Source organism: Coregonus lavaretus (genome assembly GCF_964263955.1).
Source record: "Coregonus lavaretus genome assembly, chromosome: 7".
In the NCBI taxonomy this organism is placed as follows: domain Eukaryota; kingdom Metazoa; phylum Chordata; class Actinopteri; order Salmoniformes; family Salmonidae; genus Coregonus; species Coregonus lavaretus.
This window is the reverse complement of record NC_139994.1, coordinates 19582826-19608301: the sequence shown is the minus strand read 5'-3', so window position 1 is coordinate 19608301 and position 25476 is coordinate 19582826. Positions and strand designations below refer to the sequence as shown.

At 44.9% G+C, this 25476-nt stretch overlaps 1 protein-coding gene across 1 annotated transcript in view; it reads right to left on the bottom strand.

Moving 5' to 3' along the window:
- LOC311133052 (trafficking protein particle complex subunit 9-like) overlaps positions 1-25476 on the bottom strand; it is a 307997-nt gene that overhangs the window by 132596 nt on the left and 149925 nt on the right. Inside the window, exon 20 of the mRNA XM_084166478.1 lies at positions 7166-7308. Coding sequence (XP_084022604.1) covers positions 7166-7308 — 143 coding nt within the window. The remainder of the gene's footprint in view (positions 1-7165; positions 7309-25476) is intronic.

The window sequence follows — 25476 nt, the reverse complement described above, 5'->3', positions numbered from 1 at the left end:
ATGAACATCTGAATGATTCAGAGGAAAACTGGGTGAAAGTGTTGTGGTCAGATGAGACCAAAATGGATCTCTTTGGCATCAACTCAACTCGCCGTGTTTGGAGGATGAGGAATGCTGCCTATGACCCCAAGAACACCATCCCCACCGTCAAACATGGAGGTGGAAACATTATGCTTTGGGGGTGTTTTTCTGCTAAGGGGACAGGACAACTTCACCGCATCAAAGGGACGATGGACGGGGCCATGTACTGTCAAATCTTGGGTGAGAACCTCCTTCCCTCAGCCAGGGCAATGAAAATGGGTCGTGGATGGGTATTCCTGCATGACAATGACCCAAAACACACGGCCAAGGCAACAAAGGAGTGGCTCAAGAAGAAGCACATTAAGGTCCTGGAATGGCCTAGCCAGTCTCCAGACCTTAATCCCGTAGAAAATCTGTGGAGGGAGTTGAAGGTTCGAGTTGCCAAACGTCAGCCTCGAAACCTTAATGACTTGGAGAAGATCTGCAAAGAGGAGTGGGACAAAATCCCTCCTGAGATGTGTGCAAACCTGGTGGCCAACTACAAGAAACGTCTGACCTCTGTGATTGCCAACAAGGGTTTTGCCACCAAGTACTAAGTCATGTTTTGCAGAGGGGTCAAATACTTATTTCCCTCATTAAAATGCAAATCAATTTATAACATTTTTGACATGCGTTTTTCTGGATTTTTTTGTTGTTATTCTGTCTCTCACTGTTCAAATAAACCTACCATTAAAATAATAGACTGCCCACTGACAAAGAAATGATCAAATGTACAAAATCAGCAGGGGATCAAATACTTTTTTCCCTCACTGTAGATTGCAAAATAGTTGGGAAGAGATTTTTGACGTACCGATCCCATGGCATAGTGTTTATGAACTGATACGCAAAACGACACCGGATTAAAAACTTAGAATCTTTCTATTTAAATTATTATATAAAATTCTTGCTACCATTAGAATGTTATTTATATGTGGGATACAATCTTCCCAGCTCTGCAGATTTTGCTGCGAAGAGACAGAATCATTAGATCATTTGTTTTGGTACTGTCCATTTGTAGCTTGTTTTTGGACACAGGTCCAGGAATGGCTAAAGGATTGCAATATTTACCTGGAGCTAACCCTGCAGATAGCACTACTGGGTGATCTGAAAAGTCATAGTCAATCGATCAATAACATAATAATACTATTAGCAAACATTTTCATTTTCAATCCACAATCTGTAGAAACAATGACAATAGAAAGGTTGAGAACTTTTGTAAGACATCACAGTACAGTTGAAATATATATGGCAAATAGAAATCCTATATGGATGGTGTTAAAAGATAGATGGGAGGTGTTGAATGGAGTTGAAGTATGGGACTAATAACAACAAACTATAACAAGATAACTAATAATGTAGGCACGCTGTGTCAATAATAAGTGTATGGGTTATAGGTTGGGAGCTTTTGTGAAGGAGCACAGTTAGAAAGATATGGCATATAGAAGCAAACCGGATGGACATCATGAAAATGATCGGAGAGGTTGAGAGTAGAAGAAGTTCACGAGAAAGAACAAACAAAATGTAATTACTGTAAAATTGACTGTGTCCATAAAATGTAGATAGTGGGAATGGGCTGGAAGTAGAGGCCTAGGCGTTGTTGTTCACTAGTTTACTCCAAGTGGGGAAAGGGTGGCGTATGTATATACAGTGGGGAGAACAAGTATTTGATACAATGCCGATTTTGCAGGTTTTCCTACTTACAAAGCATGTAGAGGTCTGTAATTTTTATCATAGGTACACTTCAACTGTGAGAGACGGAATCTAAAACAAAAATCCAGAAAATCACATTGTATGATTTTTAAGTAATTAATTTGCATTTTATTGCATGACATAAGTATTTGATCACCTACCAACCAGTAAGAATTCCGGCTCTCACAGACCTGTTCGTTTTTCTTTAAGAAGCCCTCCTGTTCTCCACTCATTACCTGTATTAACTGCACCTGTTTGAACTCGTTACCTGTATAACAGACACCTGTCCACACACTCAATCAAACAGACTCCAACCTCTCCACAATGGCCAAGACCAGAGAGCTGTGTAAGGACATCAGGGATAAAATTGTAGACCTGCACAAGGCTGGGATGGGCTACAGGACAATAGGCAAGCAGCTTGGTGAGAAGGCAACAACTGTTGACGCAGTTTTTTGAAAATGGAAGAAGTTCAAGATGACGGTCAATCACCCTCGGTCTGGGGCTCCATGCAAGATCTCACCTCGTGGGGCATCAATGATCATGAGGAAGGTGAGGGATCAGCCCAGAACTACACGGCAGGACCTGGTCAATGACCTGAAGAGAGCTGGGACCACAGTCTCAAAGAAAACCATTAGTAACACACTACGCCGTCATGGATTAAAATCCTGCAGCGCACGCAAGGTCCCCCTGCTCAAGCCAGCGCATGTCCAGGCCCGTCTGAAGTTTGCCAATGACCATCTGGATGATCCAGAGGAGGAATGGGAGAAGGTCATGTGGTCTGATGAGACAAAAATATAGCTTTTTGGTCTAAACTCCACTCTCCGTGTTTGGAGGAAGAAGAAGGATGAGTACAACCCAAAGAACACCATCCCAACCGTGAAGCATGGAGGTGGAAATATCATTCTTTGGGGATGCTTTTCTGCAAAGGGGACAGGACGACTGCACCGTATTGAGGGGAGGATGGATGGGGCTATGTATCGCGAGATCTTGGCCAACAACCTCCTTCCCTCAGTAAGAGCATTGAAGATGGGTCGTGGCTGGGTCTTCCAGCATGACAACGACCCGAAACACACAGCCAGGGCAACTAAGGAGTGGCTCCGTAAGAAGCATCTCAAGGTCCTGGAGTGGCCTAGCCAGTCTCCAGACCTGAACCCAATAGAACATCTTTGGAGGGAGCTGAAAGTCCGTATTGCCCAGTGACAGCCCCGAAACCTGAAGGATCTGGAGAAGGTCTGTATGGAGGAGTGGGCCAAAATCCCTGCTGCAGTGTGTGAAAACCTGGTCAAGACCTACAGGAAACGTATGATCTCTGTAATTGCAAACAAAGGTTTCTGTACCAAATATTACGTTCTGCTTTTCTGATGTATCAAATACTTATGTCATGCAATAACATGCAAATTAATTACTTAAAAATCATACAATGTGATTTTCTGGATTTTTGTTTTAGATTCCGTCTCTCACAGTTGAAGTGTACCTATGATAAAAATTACAGACCTCTACATGCTTTGTAAGTAGGAAAACTTGCAAAATCGGCAGTGTATCAAATACTTGTTCTCCCCACTGTATATATATAAAACCAATAAAAAAAAACATGGGGGATTGGAAGTGATGCAGACAATTACATTGATGGAAGTTACAATCTATCTGCAATATTAAGCTGATCTACCCCCAAGAAAGAAAAAAAAAGAAGAAAAAAAAGAATGGTCTACCACCCAAAGGACATCCAGCCAATGGCAAACCAGCTGTAAAAAATGGGTCATTGATGAAAGACGACAAAGGAGGCTGACCCGAATTGTGCAGAGCAACAGACGAGCTATAGTTAGTCAACTGACAGTCCAGTACAACATTGGTGCCGAAAGTAATGCACAACTCGTCGTACCGTGACACGAAATGGGTATGGCAGCTGACGAGCGTTCCACTTCTTTAGAGCAAAAAACAAGAAACTGGAACGAGCTATTCGGAGTATAGATCCATTACCAGCCAACTTGACACAATTGGGGTCAACATGGGCCAGCATTCCAGTGGAACGCTTTTGACACCTTTTAGAGTCCATGCCCGACGAATTGAAGTTGTTCTGAGAGCAAAAGAGGATGTAACTCAATATTAGGAAGGTGTTCTTAATGTTTTGTGTACTCAGTATATATGTACATATATACAGGGACCTATACTATCTGGAATGCTATATTGTATACAGTTGCAGGTGTTTACTGTGAGGACTTATGACAGGTCTACGACAGGACAGGTCACAGCTCATTATAAACAGATGGCTCCTCTGAAGAGCATGCTGCAGGTTTCAATGGAATCTCAAGAAATGCACTCTGCAAACAAAGGAGGAGTGAGGGAATGAGAGAGAGAGAGAAAGAGTGAGAGAGCGAGAGAGAGGTAGAGAGAGAGAGAGAGAGAGAGAGAGAGAGAGAGAGTGAGGTAGAGAGAGAGAGTGAGTAGAGAGAGAGAGAGAGAGAGAGAGAGAGAGAGAGAGAGAGAGAGAGAGAGAGAGAGAGAGAGAGAGAGAGAGAGAGCGAGAGAGAGAGAGAGCGAGCGAGAGAGAGAGAGAGAGAGAGCAAGTCCAACCAGCATCCTTTTCTCTGTTTCTGTCTCTCTCTATTTAAGGGCTTTTTCTGTGGAAGACCTGCAAGCTTTATGTGCTGTAATGGAATGAAGTGAGCTGCACTGGCCCACTTAATCACTACATCAACCCACAGAAAGGTTCTCCAGAGATGAGAGCGATAGAGAGAGAGAGAGAGAGAGAGAGAGAGAGAGAGAGAGAGAGAGAGAGAGAGAGAGAGAGAGAGAGAGAAAGAAAGTGAGAGAGATGGAGGGTGAGAGAAAAAGAGAGAAACAGAGACAGTCTCTCTCCGTTTCCTTCTCACAGCAGTGGTTGTGGTACAGTATAAGAGCAGCAGTATAAAACAGGTTTCATTCACATTCCTTTTCAAAGGTCTCTTTAAGTCCACACATTCAAGCCACAGAGGACAGATGAAAATACAGACAGAAAGCGATCGCTGATTAGAGGAGTTCACTTTGCTTCTCAACTGCATTATTCCAGACAGTTTAGATACTGGGAAACTGCAGTAGGCAGTATGTAAAATAATTCACTATGTATAAAGATAAGGCAAATGTATGCAGCTCTAACTAAGTCCTGTCTAAAACGACGGACAGTAAGAACTCAAGATATTGTCTATTAATTTACACCCAGATCCAATGTGTCATTTAGGGTCAGAGAGAGAAACCCCTCCTGACTCTTCTGGCAGCCAGTGTACAGACAAGTACAGTACATTCTCTCCTCTCCTCCTCTCCTCTCCTCTCCTCTCCCTCTTCTCTCCTCTCCTCTCCCTCTTCTCTCCTCTCCCTCTTCTCTCCCTCTTCTCTCCTCTACACTCCCTCTCCGCTCCGCTCCTCTCCTCTCCTCTCCTCTCCCTCTCCTCTCCTCTCCCTCTTCTCTCTCCCCTCTCCTCTACTCTCCCTCTACTCTCCCTCTTCTCTACTCTCCCTCTCCTCTCCCTCTTCTCTACACTCCCTCTCCTCTCCCTCTCCTCTCCTCTCCCTCTCCTCTCCCTCTACTCTCCCCTCTCCTCTACTCTCCCTCTACTCTCCCTCTTCTCTACTCTCCCTCTCCTCTCCCTCTTCTCTACACTCCCTCTCCTCTCCCTCTCCTCTCCTCTCCCTCTACTCTCTCCTCTCCCTCTACTCTCCCTCTCCTCTACTCTCCCTCTCCTCTCCCTCTCCTCTACACTCCCTCTCCTCTCCCTCTTCTCTCCACTCCCTCTTCTCTCCTCTCCTCTCCCTCTTCTCTCCTCTCCTCTCCCATTTATCTCCTCTCCCTATTCTCTCCTCTACACTCCCTCACCTCTCCTCTCCCTCTTCTCTCCTCTCCCTCTTCTCTCCTCTCCCTCTTCTCTCCTCTATTCTCCCCTCTTCTCTCCTCTTCTCTCCTCTACTCTCCCTCTTCTCTCCTCCTCTCTCCCTCTTCTCTCCTCTAATCTCTCTCTCCTCTAATCTCTCTCTCCTCTAATCTCGCTCTCCTCCCTCCTGGAATTATGGATCTCCTCTGAGAATCACCTCTCAATTAACGGCAACGTTTCTGTCATAAAAACCCGGAGAGAAACAGTACTGCTGGGATACCGTAAATAATAACAATATGCCACTTAGCAGACGCTTTTATCCAAAGCGACTTACAGCCATGCATGCATACATTTTTGTGTATGGGTGGTCCTGGGGATCGAACCCACTACCCTGGCATTACAAGCGCAGTGCTCTACCAGCTGAGCTACAGAGGACCACCGTAAACAGATACACAGAGGGTATCTCTGTGGAAATGTCACTACCTTTCCTTTCTGAGACAACGCAGCAGCGCTTGAGAAAAATCCAGGGAGACTCACGTCGGGATTGGAGGAGCAAAATCTACAAATCCACTGTGTCTGATGGGGAGAAATGACAATTGGTGAGGGAAGGAGGGAGGGAGCGAGGGAGAGGCAGATCTATGGGGGAGTGACAAGATGATAGTGACTGCAGAGCTGAGCGGAGAAGGGACAGATTTATCAACAGAGAGCAGAAAGAAAGAGAGAAAGATGGATTGGTTAAACTGCAGATATTATTACAGCTAATGATTCACCTTAAGTGGCGATTACTGTAGTACGATCTGTCTCCCTCCCTCGCTTCTGCAACCTGGCTTTTTCCACAGAGCCGGGGAGATGACAAGGAGGGGGGAGGGAGAGAAAGAGGAGACAGAGAAAGAGAGTAGAGCGAGAGAGGAGAGAGAGAGAAAGAGAGAAATGGAGTGAGTGAGAGAGAGAGAGAGAGCGCTACAGAGATAATATTCATCCGTTTCCACCTAGGCCTGTCAGTAGAAATGCCATCTTTCCAATTCCACATTGTTCCTGCGACAATAATGTCACTGAGCAGAGCAGAGCCCTAGTCTAGTCTGGTATGGTCTTGCTGGGTAGAGGAGCAGGAAGCAGGGAGTGGGGACTGAGGTGATCTGGTGTGACGTGCTTAACCAGTCAAGATGGAAAAACACAATAAACACTTTGCGTCATCACAGTTAAAGTTGAACGGTGGAACACAACACAGGGATTTTACTAATAAGACGGAGATAACAAGGACAGACAGTACTAGGAGTCAGTTAGATGAGTGTTGAGGGTAGGAATGAACGATACAGCAGGATAAGAGAAGCGTAAACATCCAGCTAAATGGTACAGAAGTAACAGCCTTGCAAACACTGCAACATTGGGTCAAAGTTGAGACAACGTAGTGCGGTGGTTGTGTGTTTACTGGGAGCTGTTGGGACAGTGATGTCGACCGTCTGTCGATGCACTTTACCCATAGGAAGAAGGTAGTCTTAATGTTTGCTCACTGCTCGCCGCTACCCAGAAGTGATAGTTAATAAAGTTTTAGTAAAACGAATGAGAGTGTTTACCTGGTGGCTGGTAGTGTGCTGACTCTGGTGAAGAACACAGAGGGTTCTATGTCAACATGCACTCCCAGGGTCAGGTCCCGATAGTAGCCCTCCACCTTGCCTGCTCCCCCCGAGTACTTAAAGGTCATCACAGCTTCCAACGTCTGGAGAGAGAGAGAGCGTGAGAGGGAGACAGACAGAGAATATTCAAAATTTATACAAGGCTATTCTAAGATGGAGCACACTGCATTAAACCGTAACTCAATGATTAAGGTCGAAGATTGAAGCTAAGGGCAGTTTACAAAAAGCTTTGGACAAATGTAATCTGTTCAGATGGTCCAGCAGTTTCTATGAACTCCTGCATGGAACAGTGAACCTGTGTGATTGGGGTCAAAGGTGACAACCAGCCAACCACTGACTCTACTCTCTTCTCAACCATGAGCAGAATGAGATGTATTCTGAGATCAATAAAAAAATATATATCTGATGAAATAATGAACACACAGGAACATAATGTGTTCTGATGATGTGTAATCAAGAGAGTGGAGTGAAAAGGAACATGATGTGTTCTGATGATGTTTAATCAAGAGAGTGGAGTGAAAAGGAACATGATGTGTTCTGATGATGTGTAATCAAGAGAGTGGAGTGAAAAGGAACATGATGTGTTCTGATGATGTTTAATCAAGAGAGTGGAGTGAAAAGGAACATAATGTGTTCTGATGATGTGTAATCAAGAGAGTGGAGTGAAAAGGAACATGATGTGTTCTGATTATGTTTAATCAAGAGAGTGGAGTGAAAAGGAACATGATGTGTTCTGATGATGTGTAATCAAGAGAGTGGAGTGAAAAGGAACATGATGTGTTCTGATGATGTGTAATCAAGAGAGTGGAGTGAAAAGGAACATGATGTGTTTTGATGATGTGTAATCAAGAGAGTGGAGTGAAAAGGAACATGATGTGTTTTGATGATGTGCAATCAAGAGAGTGGAGTGAAAAGGAACATGATGTGTTCTGATGATGTGTAATCAAGAGAGTGGAGTGAAAAGGAACATGATGTGTTCTGATGATGTGTAATCAAGAGAGTGGAGTGAAAAGGAACATGATGTGTTCTGATGATGTGTAATCAAGAGAGTGGTGAAAAGGAGGATAAGCAGCAAGTAGAGGGTCTTGATGGGTCTTCTCTCGATATTCATACACTGTATGTGGGAAAAGGTTTGTGTATGTGTGTGCGTGTGTGCAAACACATGCCTTTGTTTGCATTGAAAGCTGACTGGCCCTCAACCCATGTGTGTAATCCATTGAGCTAGGCTAAGCGTGTGTGTGTGTACGCAGTGCCTGTAAACACAGAGCAGGTACGAAGAGGTTTTCATCATGTTTTTCGGTCCATCTGCCCATCCATCAATCTTTAACCCCATCCAGAGTGATCATCTCTCAGCATGGAGCCTGTGACTTTCAGCTCTACTTCCCCTGGCTGTCTCTACTGGGGCCTGACTACACATCACATTCATGGTTCAATGGATGGTTACAGAACAGCCCAACCTACATGCTAAACCCCAGAGAGACTGTCTGTCATGCTTCCCCCTCCTCCTCCTCCCTCGTCCTCCTCCCTCCTGCACCCCCCTACTCATCCTCCTCCTCCTCCCTGCTCCACCCCCGTACTCCCCCCCTCCTCCTCTCTTCCTGTGTTAAATGGTGCACCACATGCACAGGGCCCTGTGGTTGTTATGTAAAAGAGCCACCGTTTCGTGTCCGAGGCACACATGGTCCCTTCTCTCCTGGTCACGCATGTCTGTGTGTGTATGTCCTTCAGCCAGAGGGACAGATGCCACTCTTTTGCTTGACAAGATCTTATCTGGTGGCCCTTCTCTCCTCTCCCCTTCTCTCTCCTCTCCCCTTCTCTCTCCTCTCCCCTCCCCTCCCCTCTCCTCTCCTCTCCTCTCCTCTCCTCTCCTCTCCTCTCCTCTCCTCTCCTCTCCTCTCCTCTCCTCTCCTCTCCTCTCCTCTCCTCTCCTCTCCTCTCCTCTCCTCTCCTCCCCTCCCCTCCTCTCCTCTCCTCTCCTCTCCCCTTCTCTCCTGTCGCAGGCTGCACATAACCAGATTTCTCCTTAACTAAGTGAATTAGTCAACACTAACAAAATCCATTAAATCACTTTTGATGAATAGGTTCTTTCATTGAGATGCAGATGTATACTATGCAAAAGGTGACGCAGGCGCATGCACATATATAGCCGATGCAAAACAGACACTGTCGCTGAGACGCACCTTCGTTCCTTGGGCTGTTTAACATGCAGGGCTCATTGCGGAGAGGTCTGGTGTGAGTGTGGCATACACAGAGGTTGTCGTATCACTACGTAAATGAGTTTGTATTACAAGAGGGAGTTTGCAGGAGAACCATGGGTGGAGATGGAAACTCAGTACAGTCTTGGTCAGACACACAGATGGACAGACACACAGACCTAGTCATGGCAGAGAAAGACAGACACACAGACCTAGTCATGGCAGAGACAGACAGACACACAGACCTAGTCATGGCAAAGACAGCCAGCCAGACAGACAGACAGACAGACACACAAATCTAGTCATGGCAGAGACAGACAGACAGACACACAAATCTAGTCATGGCAGAGACAGACAGACAGACACACAAACCTAGTCGTGGCAGAGACAGACAGACAGACAGACCTAGTCATGGCAGAGACAGACAGACAGACAGACAAATCTAGTCATGGCAGAGACAGACAGATAGACACACAAACCTAGTCGTGGCAGAGACAGACAGACAGACAGACAGACAGACAGACATACAGACCTAGTCATGGCAGAGACAGAGACATTATCTAAAAGGGCCACGACCGTCACCATCAAAAGACCCCAATCTTAAAGGGGGAAATGAATGTAAAACGTCCTGTATGCAGGGGCGGGACTGATGGCATCTGGCTGGGCGACCAGATGGTCCAGTTTGTAGCAGTGTAAGGGCCAAGGAGCCAGGCACCACATCTGAGGAGACATTGAGGAGGGAGGGAGGGAGGGAGAGGTGGGGGGGGTTGCCTATGACAGTGGAAGGGAGGGGGCGGAGGTAGATGACAGGAGGTATGGAGAGATAAGAGGAGACCGACTCAAAAGTCACTACAGTGCTGCTCGTGGATGTGGAGGAAAACTTTCCTCTCTTGCCAGGTCTCCTGGTGAATCACCCTATACTCCTCATGAGTCCAACAGAGGTGTGAGAATGTCAAGCTGTCGCGGGGCCACAAATAGTTGGTATGGCTGTAGAGAAGGGGTCTATCTGATGGACATGATCCAGCATACGGTCTTTCTGTCTTACTTAGAGTTGGAAAATTACGGTAACTTTCCCAATACTCCCAGGTTTTCCAGAAATCCTGGTTAAAAGATTACCGGAATAATTAAGGAATAAGCAGAGAATCCGGAATTCAACAGGAATTTTGCAACCCTAGTCTTATTGTGTCAACTCTACAGAAATGAGGAGAAACTAAAAGCAGATCTTAGGCTAGCAGCACTACTCTGCCTCATTATATCTGGTGCTATTCTCTTCCCATTATACCAGGAGAGTAGACCGACAACTCTCTCTCCAAAATCTGATCTGTATTCCATTATCATGGCACTGAGTCTCTGCATCACTGCTGTCCTATAGCTAACCCAACGTAGCAGGCGTAGAAAGACAGAAGTTAGGTTGAAAATACAGTATCCCTGAAAAGCGGATGGTAGCGTTTTCTGGCGACTCCGCATAGGCTATCCTATAGCAGGTACAGGAAGGAACCCTGCCTGGGGCAGTCCATTAATTGGCTGCTAGGCTGACTGACAGCCAGCCATAGGTGTGGGAGGGACTCTCATTTAGCGCTGAGGATTCTAAGGACTGACTGCTGCTTCAGAATGTTGCTCGACTCAACTCATCTCATGTCTACTCAGCCAATGTGGACCTGAGGCTGTTAAGGACTATTAGGCAGACAGGTTTCTTCTGTGCTCCTGGTTCTGCTCTGTTCAGCTGTACAGTATGATGTGGCCCTGTGTCAATCTATCTGCTCTGCCTGTGACTAACCAACTGCGCCACTGATGGGGAACACCACCTTTGAAAACAAAAAAAGTATAAAAAAGGAAAGAGAGAGAGATTGGAAAAGAGATCGAGAGAAAGAAAGAGGCAGAGTGTAAAAGGTATTCAGGAAGTAATATTGCAGAAGTCCGTCCTTCTAGGGCAAGAAGACATCAAATAAAAAAACAGCTATGGGAAAGTGATACAAAAATAATTACAGTTTTAACAGTAGCAATCTTCTTTGCAATTTGCTCATTTCAAATTGACCCTCGCTCTCTCCTCTCTCTAGAGATAATGTCATTCTACACTAATGCCTTTTAACCTCTGGTGAGATTGTGTAAATCATGCGGTACAATTATACTGACCCAGTGAAGACTACGACCACAATGTTCAGCCCCACTTGGGCTGTCTCAAGCATCTGCTGCTTTCTGCTGGCACGTCTCTACCCCTTTTGTGTTTCTATGTTCCTCTCTGTCGCAGCAGAGAAGTGAGGTAGAGAGAGATAGAGAGAGAGAGACAGAAAGAGAGAGAACCTTTCCAAAGAGAGTCTTTGTGAGCCCAAACCCAGCTACAGCCCCATGGTTTCTCCCAGTAACAGGTGCCTATGAGCAGCCTAAACGATGCCACCTCAGCTGGCAGCCAGGGTAGCGTGAGGAACACGGTGTGGTTCTGATAGGCCGTGTCACAAAGCACAGGGGAATATGATGATGTCCAGGACAGCTGTTTAATTACTTCCAACAACATAGAAGCAGCGTGACATCAGAGATCTGGAGGGGACGCTGCCAAGTACTGTTGCAAGTTACAACAACACTGCATCAGACCTGTGACAACTCTGGGAGTGTCCCTAAGCATGTGTGTTTGGGCAGTCCCCTGTAGCTCAGTTGGTAGAGCATGGCGCTTGCAACGCTAGGGTTGTGGGTTCGTTTCCCACGGGGGGGAAGTATGAAAATGTATGCAATCACTAACTGTAAATCACTCTGGATAAGAGCGTCTGCTAAATGACTAAAATGTAAATGTAAAATGTAACAAGGAGGCCCCCAGTTGTCTATTATACTGCAGATATTAAGATAACCTCTTCACAGCTTTCTTCTCCTTGTTGTTAGTAGACTAACATTTAGAGTACATAACCTAGCTACATAGAAAGCTCAGACAAGGTGCTTGTTTCTTTTCTCTATATGGGTTCTTTACCTGGCATTCTGCCTTAGCACAAAAACTGACTTGGTTTCCATCCGATAACCACATAAACGTGATATCAAGAGCAGATATCTCTTGTTCTAATGGCAGTCACAAATCGGTCTCCCGGTCTCTCTAATGGAGTGGATCTTGATCCAGTTGACAGACAGGAGGCACACTGGAGTCGTCGTCACTGGGTAGTGATGTGATCTCTCTCTCTTTCTGCCTACTGCAGTTTCCCAGTATCTAAACTGTCTGGAATAATGCAGCTGAGAAGCAAGTGAACTCCTCTAATCAGCGATCGCTTTCTGTCTGTATTTTCATCTGTCCTCTGTGGCTTGAATGTGTGGACTTAAAGAGACCTTTGAAAAGGAATGTGAATGAAACCTGTTTTATACTGCTGCTCTTCTCCTGTACCAAAACCACACACCTCTATTGTTATGCTGAGTGCACTGTGAACGTGTGGCTTTGTCTGCCTGCTATCTCTCAGGGACTTTGTCGTAGAGATGCATGAACGTTGAAAGCCTTGTGCTTTATGAGCACTAACTACGTCAATTATCATTCAGATAACTAGTTGGATTAGAGACTACAGACATTAAATCAATTTCAAGAGAACACATTTCATCAGTCGGGCTGTATCATATTATCCATTTAAATCAGTTTCATTGCAGCACTAGTCATTGAGAAAAACTATTTTCTCTCAGTAACTCCCTATTACTAACAGGAGAGTAGCCTAGCCTATGGTAGATGGAGACATATTCCATAGTTTTACAGAGAATCTGAGCTTTAGATACGCAAACTGACTGTGGCTGTGACTGGGAGAATGCATTGTGTTTTTGTCGGAATCCAGCCAGTCAGTTCAGGCTAGCCAGAGGTCCCTGAGCCTCAGTGTTTTCATAGTACCATTCTATTCCTCTCACGATCGCCTCATTACAGACGGGATCTATTTTTAGCCCAGTGTGATTGAAATAGAGTCCTCAGGGAACCTGGGGGCATAGAAGACTGAAGAAAAGAGAGAGAGAAAGAGAGAGGGAGCAAGGACTGAACAAAGAGAGAGACATAGGGAGAGAGATGAACACAGAGAGAGAGAGAGAGAGAGAGAGAGAGAGAGAGAGAGAGAGAGAGAGAGAGAGAGAGAGAGAGAGAGAGAGAGAGACTCTGGGGTCGGATGAGTCAAGGAGCAAGGAATGGAGAGAATGAGGGAAGGTGGAAGAAAGGGAGTGAGTGCACCGCCAGCATGCCAGAAGATAAGCCTCCCTCTCCATCCTCCTCCTTCAGGAGGTCCTTGTTGAGACCATTAGCACAATACTGTAGGCCTGGGGGCCAGGGGCCCTGTTACCACAACACACAGGAACCCAGGCTGGAAGACACAGGAGGGTTCTTTAATGACAAGAGAATTCATATGACATTAAGTTTTGTTACCGGACTGCGTCATACCTTGAGCATATATTGTTTCCTTCCTCTTATTTCTCAGGAATTTCATACACAGGGTCTAACCCTGCAAAGTGTGTGCGTGCATGAGTTTGTAATGCGGCAACTGGCGATGTATTTATCATTCAGAATCCCAAGAGGGTATGTTTTTCTCCTGGTCCTCCTACTATAATTTCCAAACAATAGAATGTTAGTAATCCTTCCACAGCTGCTGCAGCGTCAGTGAGAGAAGAGGAAGGGAAATTGAAACACACACACACAGAGAGAGAGACAGAGACAGAGACAGAGAGAGAGAGAGAGAGAGAGAGAGAGAGAGAGAGAGAGAGAGAGAGAGAGAGAGAGAGAGAGAGAGAGAGAGAGAGGGAGAGAGAGAGAGAGACAGAGACAGAGACAGAGAGAGAGAGAGAGAGAGAGAGAGAGAGAGAGAGAGAGAGACACAGACAGACAGACAGACAGACAGACAGACAGACAGACAGACAGACAGACAGACAGACAGAGAGACAGAGAGAGACAGAGACAGACAGAGAGAGACAGAGAGAGACAGAGACAGAGAGAGAGAGAGAGAGAGAGAGAGAGAGAGAGAGAGAGAGAAGGGCACACTGTTGCTAGGGAGGGGACCACTGCAGAAGTGGGAGAAAGCAGGGATTCAAAATATACCGTTTTAGCAGGAGGGGGCAATGCAGCCTGATTGGGATGCAATACAAATGAACACTGAATAGCCTTTTATATGGCTATGGGAAAGAAACACTTTTTATTTGCACTTTCTTTTAGCATGCATTATGAACTAACGGTCAAATTATTATTTGAGCAGATTAAGGCTGGCCACAGACATCATGGACGGGAGGAAATTGGTTCTGAACGGCCCTGCCAGACATCCAGCCAGCCAGTTACACTCAATCTCTCCACTTAGTCCCCCCTCTCCCTCTACACCCCTCCTCACTCTCCTTCCTCCTCTAACAACAAAAAATAAAAAGCAAAAATCTTGTGTTGTGGAAAGAGCTACCTGCAAGTGCCTCCATGAGCAGTATGTGGTGGGATGATAATGATATATGGTGCTGCAGGGGTACAGTAGCAGCCTTACCCCCCCCTCCCTCACCCCTCCCCTCACCCCCTCCCTCACCCCTCCTTAGACCTGTTACCTGACTCAGCGAGAGCATCTTCCCATTAACTGTCACTCTTAATTTCCTCTCTCTCTCCATCCCTCTATTTCCCCTCTCTCTCCATCCCTCCCTCCCTCGCCTGTTTGCCTGTCCTCCCCTCAACTCAACTCTCCCTCCCATTCCCCACCTCCCCACCTCTCCCCACCTGCACACACAAGAACATGCGCACACGCACACGCACACATCCACCTGGCAGACGGGACAATATGAAATCAGGTTAGGGCCAGCTCTGCTGAACCAGCCAGCCAGAGGTAACAGAGGTGATACAGTAAATCTAATCACCCCGGTGTTGTGTACGGTTGGGACCTGCTGCTCTCAGATCAGTGGTTAGTTAGCTCCTGACTAACACATCACACACACTGCTTCCTCAACCCCTTCAACACACAGCCACTCAGATACACAGCACATTAAAGAGATAGGGTTCCTAAACTATCCAGATCCCGTTGCATTCGCACGGTTTCAAAGTGTGTGTGTTGCTCTCTGAGTTCATATGTGAATAGATAGTATAAATTATAACTTTCAACAATTCTATAAATTCACCATCATCACTGGGTCTGCCTGAGCTGTTCCAATCTATCTCAAAACATCCCATTTTAAATCAATGCAGAAGACTACACTATAAATAAAAATAGAGTGTTTCCATGGCAATGCGGATCTCATCAATGCAGAATCTCTCCTGAGGAGTGTTTTGGCAGATTTGATCCTGTGACACTGTGTGATGCCTGGTTCTAGTTTGCTTTTGTTCTCCAATGCAATAGTCCATGAATCTCACGTATAACTTAAAGACGTCCAGGGTGATACGCACCACACCTCCATGCTGCAGTGGAGGATTTACAGGCATGTGTGCTCCAAACAGAGGATAATAACATCCTGATTGCATATGAAATGCCAGTCTACCTCACTATATAGGCCTAGTGCACTAGTTTGTACCAGAGCCATGAGGGACCCCTTGAGGGACCCACATAGGGCTTTTCCTTTTTCCTGCCTGTTTAATGGCTGTGAGACAAACAGATGTGCGCACATGCACACACAGTGCTGTGTGGCAGGGAAGGTCAGTGTACTAATAGAAGGGGGCCTGCAGTGTGACTGTAGTGGGCAGAGCAGAGTGATCCAGTAGCGCTGACGGGGCAGCGAGGGACAGACAGGTCGTCAGAGGGATGATGTATCACCATTATTCTCCACCTCTGTCTCCTGGGTAAGCTTTTCCAGGAGCGCTACGCACACACACAGCTCACTGAATCATCAGGACACTGCCAGAGGGGTGAGACTGAGGCCTCGGACACTCCACTCTATAACGGCTGATCACAGTGAGGCCAGACTGGTGGCAAGGGGTGTGTGTGTGTTTGTGTGCACGTCTCTTTCCCTTATACACACATGCATTCACGAAACGCACACACACACACACACACACACACACACACACACACACACACACACACACACACACACACCCCTTGCCACCAGTCTGGCCTCACTGTGAAAAAAGTACTCTCCTTCCAACACTCCTCATCCCCCCTCTCTCTCTGGCTGGCTGGCTTGCAGCTTGGCTCTCTCAGGGAATAAAGTGCCCACATTAACAATTTGCTCTAATATTTACACCCCCGCAACAACCACATCTTACAAGTTTAATTTCTATGACTTATCTATGAGTCCATTCTTACGGGGCCGGGTATTATTCACAAGACAAAACAGCATTAGAAATAGAAAATTAGACACACTTACAAATTCACATTTTGCTCAACCTTCACAACAATGTAGTGCTTTTCCAATCACAGCAATAACACTGGGCTGTTTGAGAGAGAGAGAACAGCTTCTAAGAGAGATTCATAATTACATTCACGCTCATCAAACTCATACCTGTGGAAACAGAAAATAACAGCATATTCCCCTGCTCAGTCTCTACAGGGAGTTAGAGTGAAAGAACAGAAAAGTGCTAGATGATGCACTGTGCTGTGGACCCAGAGAGACAGGTATAACAAGCTGTGTACATGGGAGGGAATGAGGCATGCTCTTTCTAGTCTCTAGTCTGTATGAGTCACACACACCTTAGACTGAGACCAGAGGGTCTTCTCATCATACTGAGCCCTGTAGGACACCACACGATCATCACATATTACCTCTGGTACCTCTCTACCTTTCTCCCCCTGTCTCTCTCTCCCTGTACAAAAAAATGTCATAACAGAAAACACAAATGTATTTTTTATTGTACAGGTTTGTGTTTTTAGTTTTTTTTTTTTTTGCCTCTTGAACAGGACCCAGCTAGCGTTTCCTCTGAGTAGGCTTGGGCGGTGTTATACCTTCATACTGACCTTGTGTCATCCCGGGATATTCGGTAATACTGGCACTGAACACAAGGGGCGCTATATTCAATCCGAAGGTCAGCAATGTTAACAAGTACATGTCAAATCCCGTAGCGAATGCTAGCTAAATGCTAACAAACACGTGCAAACATTCTATACAGTCTCTTACATAAATTATTTGCAGGACAGACATCCCAGCTATTAAAGTTATACAAGTAACAAAACAATGCTACTCAATTTGCTGCACGCACAAAACAAATATTAGACAGCAAGACTGTTGATCCAGGAGGGGATTCTCTGCTGTTACCAAGAGGAGCTTGATTGCAAGAAGCTAACCACTTAGCTAGATAACTAGCTACTACGTTAGCAAACCAAATGATCCACTGCAGAGCATTTAGCACATTTTAGACAGTTCACTGAATAGTTATAAGATATCTAGCTCGCAAACATTTAGTTGTGAATTCCATACTGTAACTAGAATCACCTGGTGTGTGCTGCACAACAGCGAGTGACTCACAAGGCTCCGGTCTCTCGTGGTTGTGTGCTTGTAAACAAACACCATGTGACTGGGGACTACCGGTAAGCTTCATAATGAAATATTATGTGAAAGGTGAATGGACAACAAAATCTTCTTTATCTTCTAGTGTATTACACAAGTTGACTGCAGGTACTTTATAGAGGTAGACTCAGCGATATGACATAGTTGCAGAAAGAAAACAGCATAGTAGGTCAATTTCCGCAACAACTAAGAGCATTGAAGCGCGAGGCTCAACTTCTCTGCTGTTTTGGTTCCCTGGCTACCACGCTGTGAACAGCGTGATGCGAACCCGTGCACATGCGTGGATACCGTGTGTGACCTTGTGAGAGCGAAGTCTTTTTTTTTTTACGTCAAATAATATTTTCAACGGTATACTGCCCAAGCCTACCTCTGAGGTGTCTATCCCACCAGCGTGGGTGGCGTAAAGCTGGCAACAGTTAGATGAAAGGAATCAAACACAGCGTTAAGGTGAACAGATTAGAGGAATAATGTTGTTGGCACAGTGCCGCACACCCCAAGAGAGAGGAGGGAGCTTCTGATGATGCCACCTGATTGCTCAATTATCGTCAACGTAATTATAATCTCTCTCTCTCTCTCTCTCTCTCTCCTCTCTCTCTCTCTCTCTCTCTCTCTCTCTCTCTCTCTCTCTCTCTCTCTCTCTCTCTCTCTCTCTCTCTCTCTCTCTCTCTCTCTCTCTCTCTCTCTCTCTCTCTCTCTCTCTCTCTCTCTCTCTCTCTCTCTCTCTCTCTCTCTCTCTCTCTCTCTCTCTTTCCCCTTCTCTCTCCCTCTCTCTCTCTCTCTCTCTCTCTCTCTCTCTCTCTCTCTCTCTCCCTCCCTCCCTCCCTCCTCCCTCCCTCTCCTCTCTCTCTCTCTCTCTCTCTCCATCCATCCATCCATCCATCCATCCTTCCTTCCTTCCTTCCTTCTCTCAATCATCTCTCTCCATTGCTTCATCGCTCTTAACAGCTGACTCATAAATTCATAGCCACCAAGCTTACCAATGCCAAACACTGCCAAGTGGAGAAGCTGTCAAAATGATACAATCTACAGGAGTAGCGGGGTTGGACAAAAGAAACAGCAACAATGAAAAGTACACCCAATTCCAATGATCTCCACTGATCTGACCCTGGTTACATTTCACAACATCTCTGTCAGACAGAGAAGATCAGGGGACTTGCCCATTATCTGCTAGTTAGCTATGAAAGCACTTCATTGTGAGAAATGGCCTTTCAAGAGGAACTATATAATGATTAAGTTCGGCATAGCCTCAGACTGTTCGCAAAGGTTATCAACGGTATCACATGAATAGCGATAGGGAAGAATAGAAAGAGATATAATTGGATAATTGGAAATAACACCAGTGGCTGCTGTAACCCGGTATAAAGAAGATTTAGAACATTGTGTGAAGTCCGGTATCCACATGCTCATTAAAATGTATGCTTTATTCGCCACGAAAGGTTGCACCTCCCCTTTCCACCCCTCAGTCGGAGGGAGGGTCTGTGTGTGTGTGTGTGTGTGTGTATGTGTGTGTGTGTGTGTGTGTGTGTGTGTGTGTGTGTGTGTGTGTGTGTGTGTGTGCACGTGCATGCATGTTTGTATTTTCCTCAGACAAACTCACAGGAGGATGGTGAGATGTACTCTGTCTGTAAATGTATCCACAAAGGACCACAGATTGAGCACATTTGTATCTTATGAGTACCTCATCCATTTCTCTCAGGATGTTCAACTGAGAGATATAAACACAAACATCATCATCAACATGTTTACAGTTGGAATTGTATATAAAGTCTCCAGACTGCAAGAAGAATCAAATGTATCATGAGGAAGGAACATAAAAAAATTAATGTTACATAAAAAACTACAGGGCTGGGGTCAATTCTAAATTGAAATCAGTCCATTCAGGAAGAAAACAGAAATTCCAATTCAATAACTGAAAAAAGTAATTTTCATTGACTCAATAAACTGAAGAGGAGAAGCTATTTATTTCAAACGTTGTTCAATATTAGAATTTTTATTCAAATCACCTCCTGAATTGAGTGACTTCAATTCTAATTGAAAACAACTACAACTAAACACAAAAACGATATTGATGGTGAATTTTTGAAAAGCAACTTAGCTAGCAGCACTGAAATGATGACGCAGGTTGTAGGCCTATGGGGTGTGTATGTATGGAGTGTGTCTATAGGCATGAATGGTTCTGGTAGCAAGATTATTTAGACTGCAGGAGGTCGTCTTCCACTTTGCTCAAACCCCTTTTGATGTAGGGAAAACAACTTTGGCTGCATTTACACAGGCAGCCCTATTCTGATTTTTTTGCCCAATTATTGGCAAAAGAGCTGATCTGATTGGTCAAAAGACCAATTAGTGGAAAAATATCAAAATTAAGTTTCCTGTGTAAATGTAGCCTTTGTGTTGTGGAGAGATGAGCAGATTGAGGTCGGATGGGGGGAGAAGGGACGTGGGAGGGGTCGGATGGGGTGAGAGGGGAGGTGGGGGTGGGGGTGTTGGATGGGGGGAGAGGGGAGCAAAGAAACTTTGTATGAGATGTATTAGAATTGATCCACAGGAGAGCAGCAACAGAACACCACACCTCCCTAAGCCCACTGTCAATGACACCACACTTCAGGAGGCTGCTCACTGATGACTCAGCACTGCACTGGGTCTCTGTGTATGTGTGTGTGTTCGTGCGTGCATGTGCGCGCGCAAGCCTTTGCAAGTCACACTGTAGATTTCAACTAAAAACACAGACCGGTACAGTAGCTAGCTCTACTTGTTCAAACACCATATGAAAATAACGAATGTCAGTTCTTCAAGAAAACATTGATTTCCATTTACCTTCTCTGTAGCTTGTTAAAGCCTTTATGTGATTCTGTAGTTCAGTTCCTGATGCAGACGGGTTATTGTAAATTAAACATGAGAATTCAGCCTGGAGGAGGAAAATATCCCTTATCGCCCATCTCACATTGGCATCCATATTGCATATGGAACATAGAACTACTGTGCTGTTTGATCTGAATGTATCTCTATTACTTTGGAGAAAAGTATAATATCTAATGCATAGATAACTGTGCTATAGGAGTATTTCTTAACAGTCTAAGCCATGATCGGAATTCAATGACGGTCGCAATCTGAATACCGGAATAGCAAAAAAGTGCACTAACCAGTTCCTGTTCCCCTTTGTTTGATTGTGTATTTTTTGTGTTTTTTTCCATGGATGCCGCAGTACGCGCTCTCAGAGAGTTACCGTAGCTAAGCCTAATGGTAAACAGCAAAACGCTGAGAACAAATGTTTTTTTCACTGGGAGAGTTTGACATTTGTGCAAGCAAGCAAGCAGGCAGGCAGCATCTCCCCTGGATTACATTAGCCCCACAGAGCCCATAGCCTCCGTACCCTGCTCTGTTCTTTAACTATACTTCTGTGGTAGCTAGCCTCTACAGCCTAGTTTGAGGATGAGAACACTGATCTCTCTCTCTCTCTCTCGCTCACTCAGCACGGGCCAGGGAAGGCCACTCTCTTTCATTAAGAAAATGCTTAGATAGGACTTTGAGAGAGATGGGAGGGGACGGTGGACATGGAGAGAGGAGGTGGTGAATGGATTAATCAATTCATGGATAGGTAAAGTTTCTGCCAAGATAATCCTCATGGTTGATTATCACTTGCATTGTGTGGTGTAGGTTTGTTTATGCACCAGTGGCATGTATTCATGTATGCCAAGGGAAGCCAGGCTTCCCCAAAAAATTGACCAAGAAATTAAACTACAACATATAAAATAATGTATCTTTAGTCTCTCTGTGTTTCATCATTTCCATTAAATTCGCAAGAGGCTTAATGTATCTCACCGGAGAAAGCATCCGAGCGAGCGAAACAGTGCCCCTCTGTCTCTGTCAGTGTAAGCCATCTATCTGATGCTGTCTGGTCAAAAAGAGTATGACGCTTGTAACGCCAAGGTAGTGGGTTCGATCCCCGGGACCAACCATACACAAAAAAAAATGTATGCACGCATGACTGTAAGTCGCTTTGGATAAAAGCGTCTGCTAAATGGCATATTATATATTATTATATTGACAGAAACAACTTTAATTGTTACATCTCATTGTGTTGTTGTCCTCTGGTGGCTAGCTAGCTAGCTAAAACTGGCCCTTTCCTAAATTAGCCATGGATGGAGATAGGGATTTGGACTTGTGGTTTTACTTAATTCTCTGTACTGGCCAATGATTATAACGGCGATTCCGATCCAACCATAAATTCATACATTGTGCCCCTGGCCTGAGAGGATGCAAGTTCAATATGTAGCAAGATGTAGAAGGCTAATGTTGAAGAAGGCTAGCTAACGTTTCCCATGAAAGGAAGTTAGGGTAGCGAGCAAGCATTTTGGCCAGGTAGCCTAGGACAACAAAAAATAAATGCTTCTACTGTATGACAGAGTCATAGACCAATTCGTCAACATGAAAGAGATGAGGATGGCATTGGCGTTTCTCTACAAGTAGGGTGAGTCAACATGTTTTTTCTACTTGCACGAACACACACACACACACACACACACACACAAAGTGCTTTGAGAGACTAGTCAAGGATCATATCACCTCTACCTTACCTGTCACCCTAGACCCACTTCAATTTGCTTACCGCCCCAATAAATCCACAGGGCAGTGTGATGCAATCGCCATCACACTGCCCTATCCCATCTGGACAAGAGCAATACCTATGTAAGAATGCTGTTCATTGACTATAGCTCAGCATTCAACACCATAGTACCCTCCAAGCTCATCATTAAGCTCGAGGCCCTGGGTCTGAACCCCGCCCTGTGCAACTGGGTCCTGGACTTCCTGACGGGCCGTCCACAGGTGGTGAAGATAGGAAACAACATCTCCACTTCGCTGATCCTCAACACTGGGGCCTCACAAGGGTGCGTGCTCAGCCTCCTCCTGTACTCCCGGTTCACCCATGACTGCGTGGCCAAGCACGCCTCCAACTCAATCATCAAGTTTGCAGACGACACAACAGTAGTAGGCTTGATTACCAACAATGACGAGCCGCCTAGAGCGAGGAGGTGAGGGCTCTGGGAGTGTGGTGCCAGGAAAATAACCTCTCACTCAACGTCAACAAAACAAAGGAGATGATCGTGGACTTCAGGAAACAGCAGAGGGTGCACCCCCCTATCCACATCGACAGGACCACAGTGGAGAAGGTGGAAAGCTTCAAGTTCCTTGGCGTACACATCACTGACAAACTGAAATGGTCCACCCACGCAGACAGTGTGGTGAAGAAGGCGCAACAGAGCCTCTTCAACCACAGGAGGCAGAAGAAATTTGGCTTGGCACCTAAAACCCTCACAAACTTTTACAGATGCACAATTGAGAGCATCCTGTCGGGCTGTATCACCGCCTGGTATGGCAACTGAACCGCCCGCAACTGCAGGGCTCTCCAGAGGATGGTGCGGTCTGCCGAACGCATTACCAGGGGCAAACTACCCGCCCTCCAAGACACCTACAGCACCCAATGTCACAGGAAGGCCAAAAAGATCATCAAGGACATCAACCACCCGAGCCACTGCCTGTTCACCCCGCTATCATCCAGAAGGTGAAGTCAGTACAGGTGCATCAAAGCTGGGACCGAGAGAATGAAAAACAGCTTCTATCTCAAGGCCATCAGACTGTTAAGTAGTCATCACTAGCACATTAGAGGCTGCTGCTGCCTATTGAAATCACTGGCCACTTTAAGAAATGGAACACTAGTCACTTTAATAATGTTTACATATCTTGCACTACTCATCTCATATGTATATACTGTATTCAATAATATTCTACTGTATCTTAGTCCATGCCGGTCTGTCATTGCTTGTCCATATATGTATATATTCTTAAATTCCATTCCTTACTAGATTTCTGTGTATTGGGTATATGTTGTGAAATTGTTAGATATTACTTGTTAGATATTAGTGCACTGTCCGAGCTAGAAGCACAAGCATTTCGCTACACCCGCAATAACATCTGCTAAACACGTGTATGTGACAAATAACATTTGATTTGATTTAACACACAAAAATCAGAACCATGGACAGCCACATCATATTTAGCTTACGTTGACTGGACTAAATAGTTTTTGGTATCTTTTAGTTGTCACTGTATTAGAGTAAGCATAGGTGATTTGATGATGTTGAAATGTTGAAGTTGAAATGGTGCTGGAATAGTGGAGGTAGCTCCTGTCTACTTTGCGACTTGCGGTAACTCTCTGTGGTTCTAAATCAATAGTTGTATAGTAGTCTGAAAATGTTGGAAACATTAACTTGCTTGACCATGCTGTAGGTCATGTAACTGTTTGTTGCATGCAATATGCTTTGTGGACTCCAGCGGACAGATGTTGCTCTCCGGTTTTGTGATGAAACAAAGGTGTGGTTGAATTTATTCTGCCACTGTCTCTTCTTATTGTCTCGGCCTTAGGCCTATATATCACGGTGTCAAGGCATATGAACTAACAGGTTATAGAGCAAACAACGCAATTATCACAAAACATAGGTTGTAATATGGCATTTATTTCTGGCTTGGCTTCCCCAGTGATTTTACCCACACACCGCTACTGATCTGCACGTTGGTGGTTTTCAATATGACTATAGCACCACCTGTTAAATGACTATTGCACCACCTGTTAAATGACTATAGCACCACCTGTTAAATGGCTATACCACCTGTTAAATGACTATAGCACCACCTGTTAAATGGCTATAGCACCACCTGTTAAATGGCTATACCACCTGTTAAATGACTTAACACCACCTGTTAAATGGCTATACCACCTGTTAAATGACTATAGCACCACCTGTTAAATGGCTATACCACCTGTTAAATGACTATAGCACCACCTGTTAAATGGCTATAGCACCACCTGTTAAATGGCTATACCACCACCTGTTAAATGACTATAGCACCTGTTAAATGACTATAGCACCACCTGTTAAATGACAATAGCACCTGTTAAATGACTATACCACCTGTTAAATGGCTATACCACCGGTTAAATGGCTATACCACATGTTAAATGGCTATACCACCTGCTAAATGACTATACCACCTGTTAAATGACTATACCACCTGTTAAATTACTATAGCACTACCTGTTAAATGACTATAGCACCACCTGTTAAATGACTATAGCACCACCTGTTAAATGACTATAGCACCACCTGTTAAATGGCTATACCACCTGTTAAATGTCTATACCACCTGTTAAATGTCTATACCACCTGTTAAATGACTATACCACCTGTTAAATGACTATACCACCTGTTAAATGACTATAGCACCACCTGTTAAATTACTATAGCACCACCTGTTAAATGTCTATAGCACCTGTTAAATGTCTATAGCACCTGTCAAATGTATATAGCACCTGTTAAATGACTATAGCAGCTGTTAAATGTCTATAGCACCTGTCAAATGTATATAGCACCTGTTAAATGTCTATAGCACCTGTTAAATGACTATAGCACCTGTTAAATGACTATTATTTGAGTTCAGTGGTTATAGTGCCATATTTAACCTACATAGACTATTCCTAGCTTTATATCCCCATAAGTTTATATTTGCTCAAAACTCAATGACAACTAACTTGCGGACCAGTTGGCTGGAAAACAAGGTATGTTACACCAGGCAGGTCTGAATTGTGCTCAGAATAGATCTGTATACAGT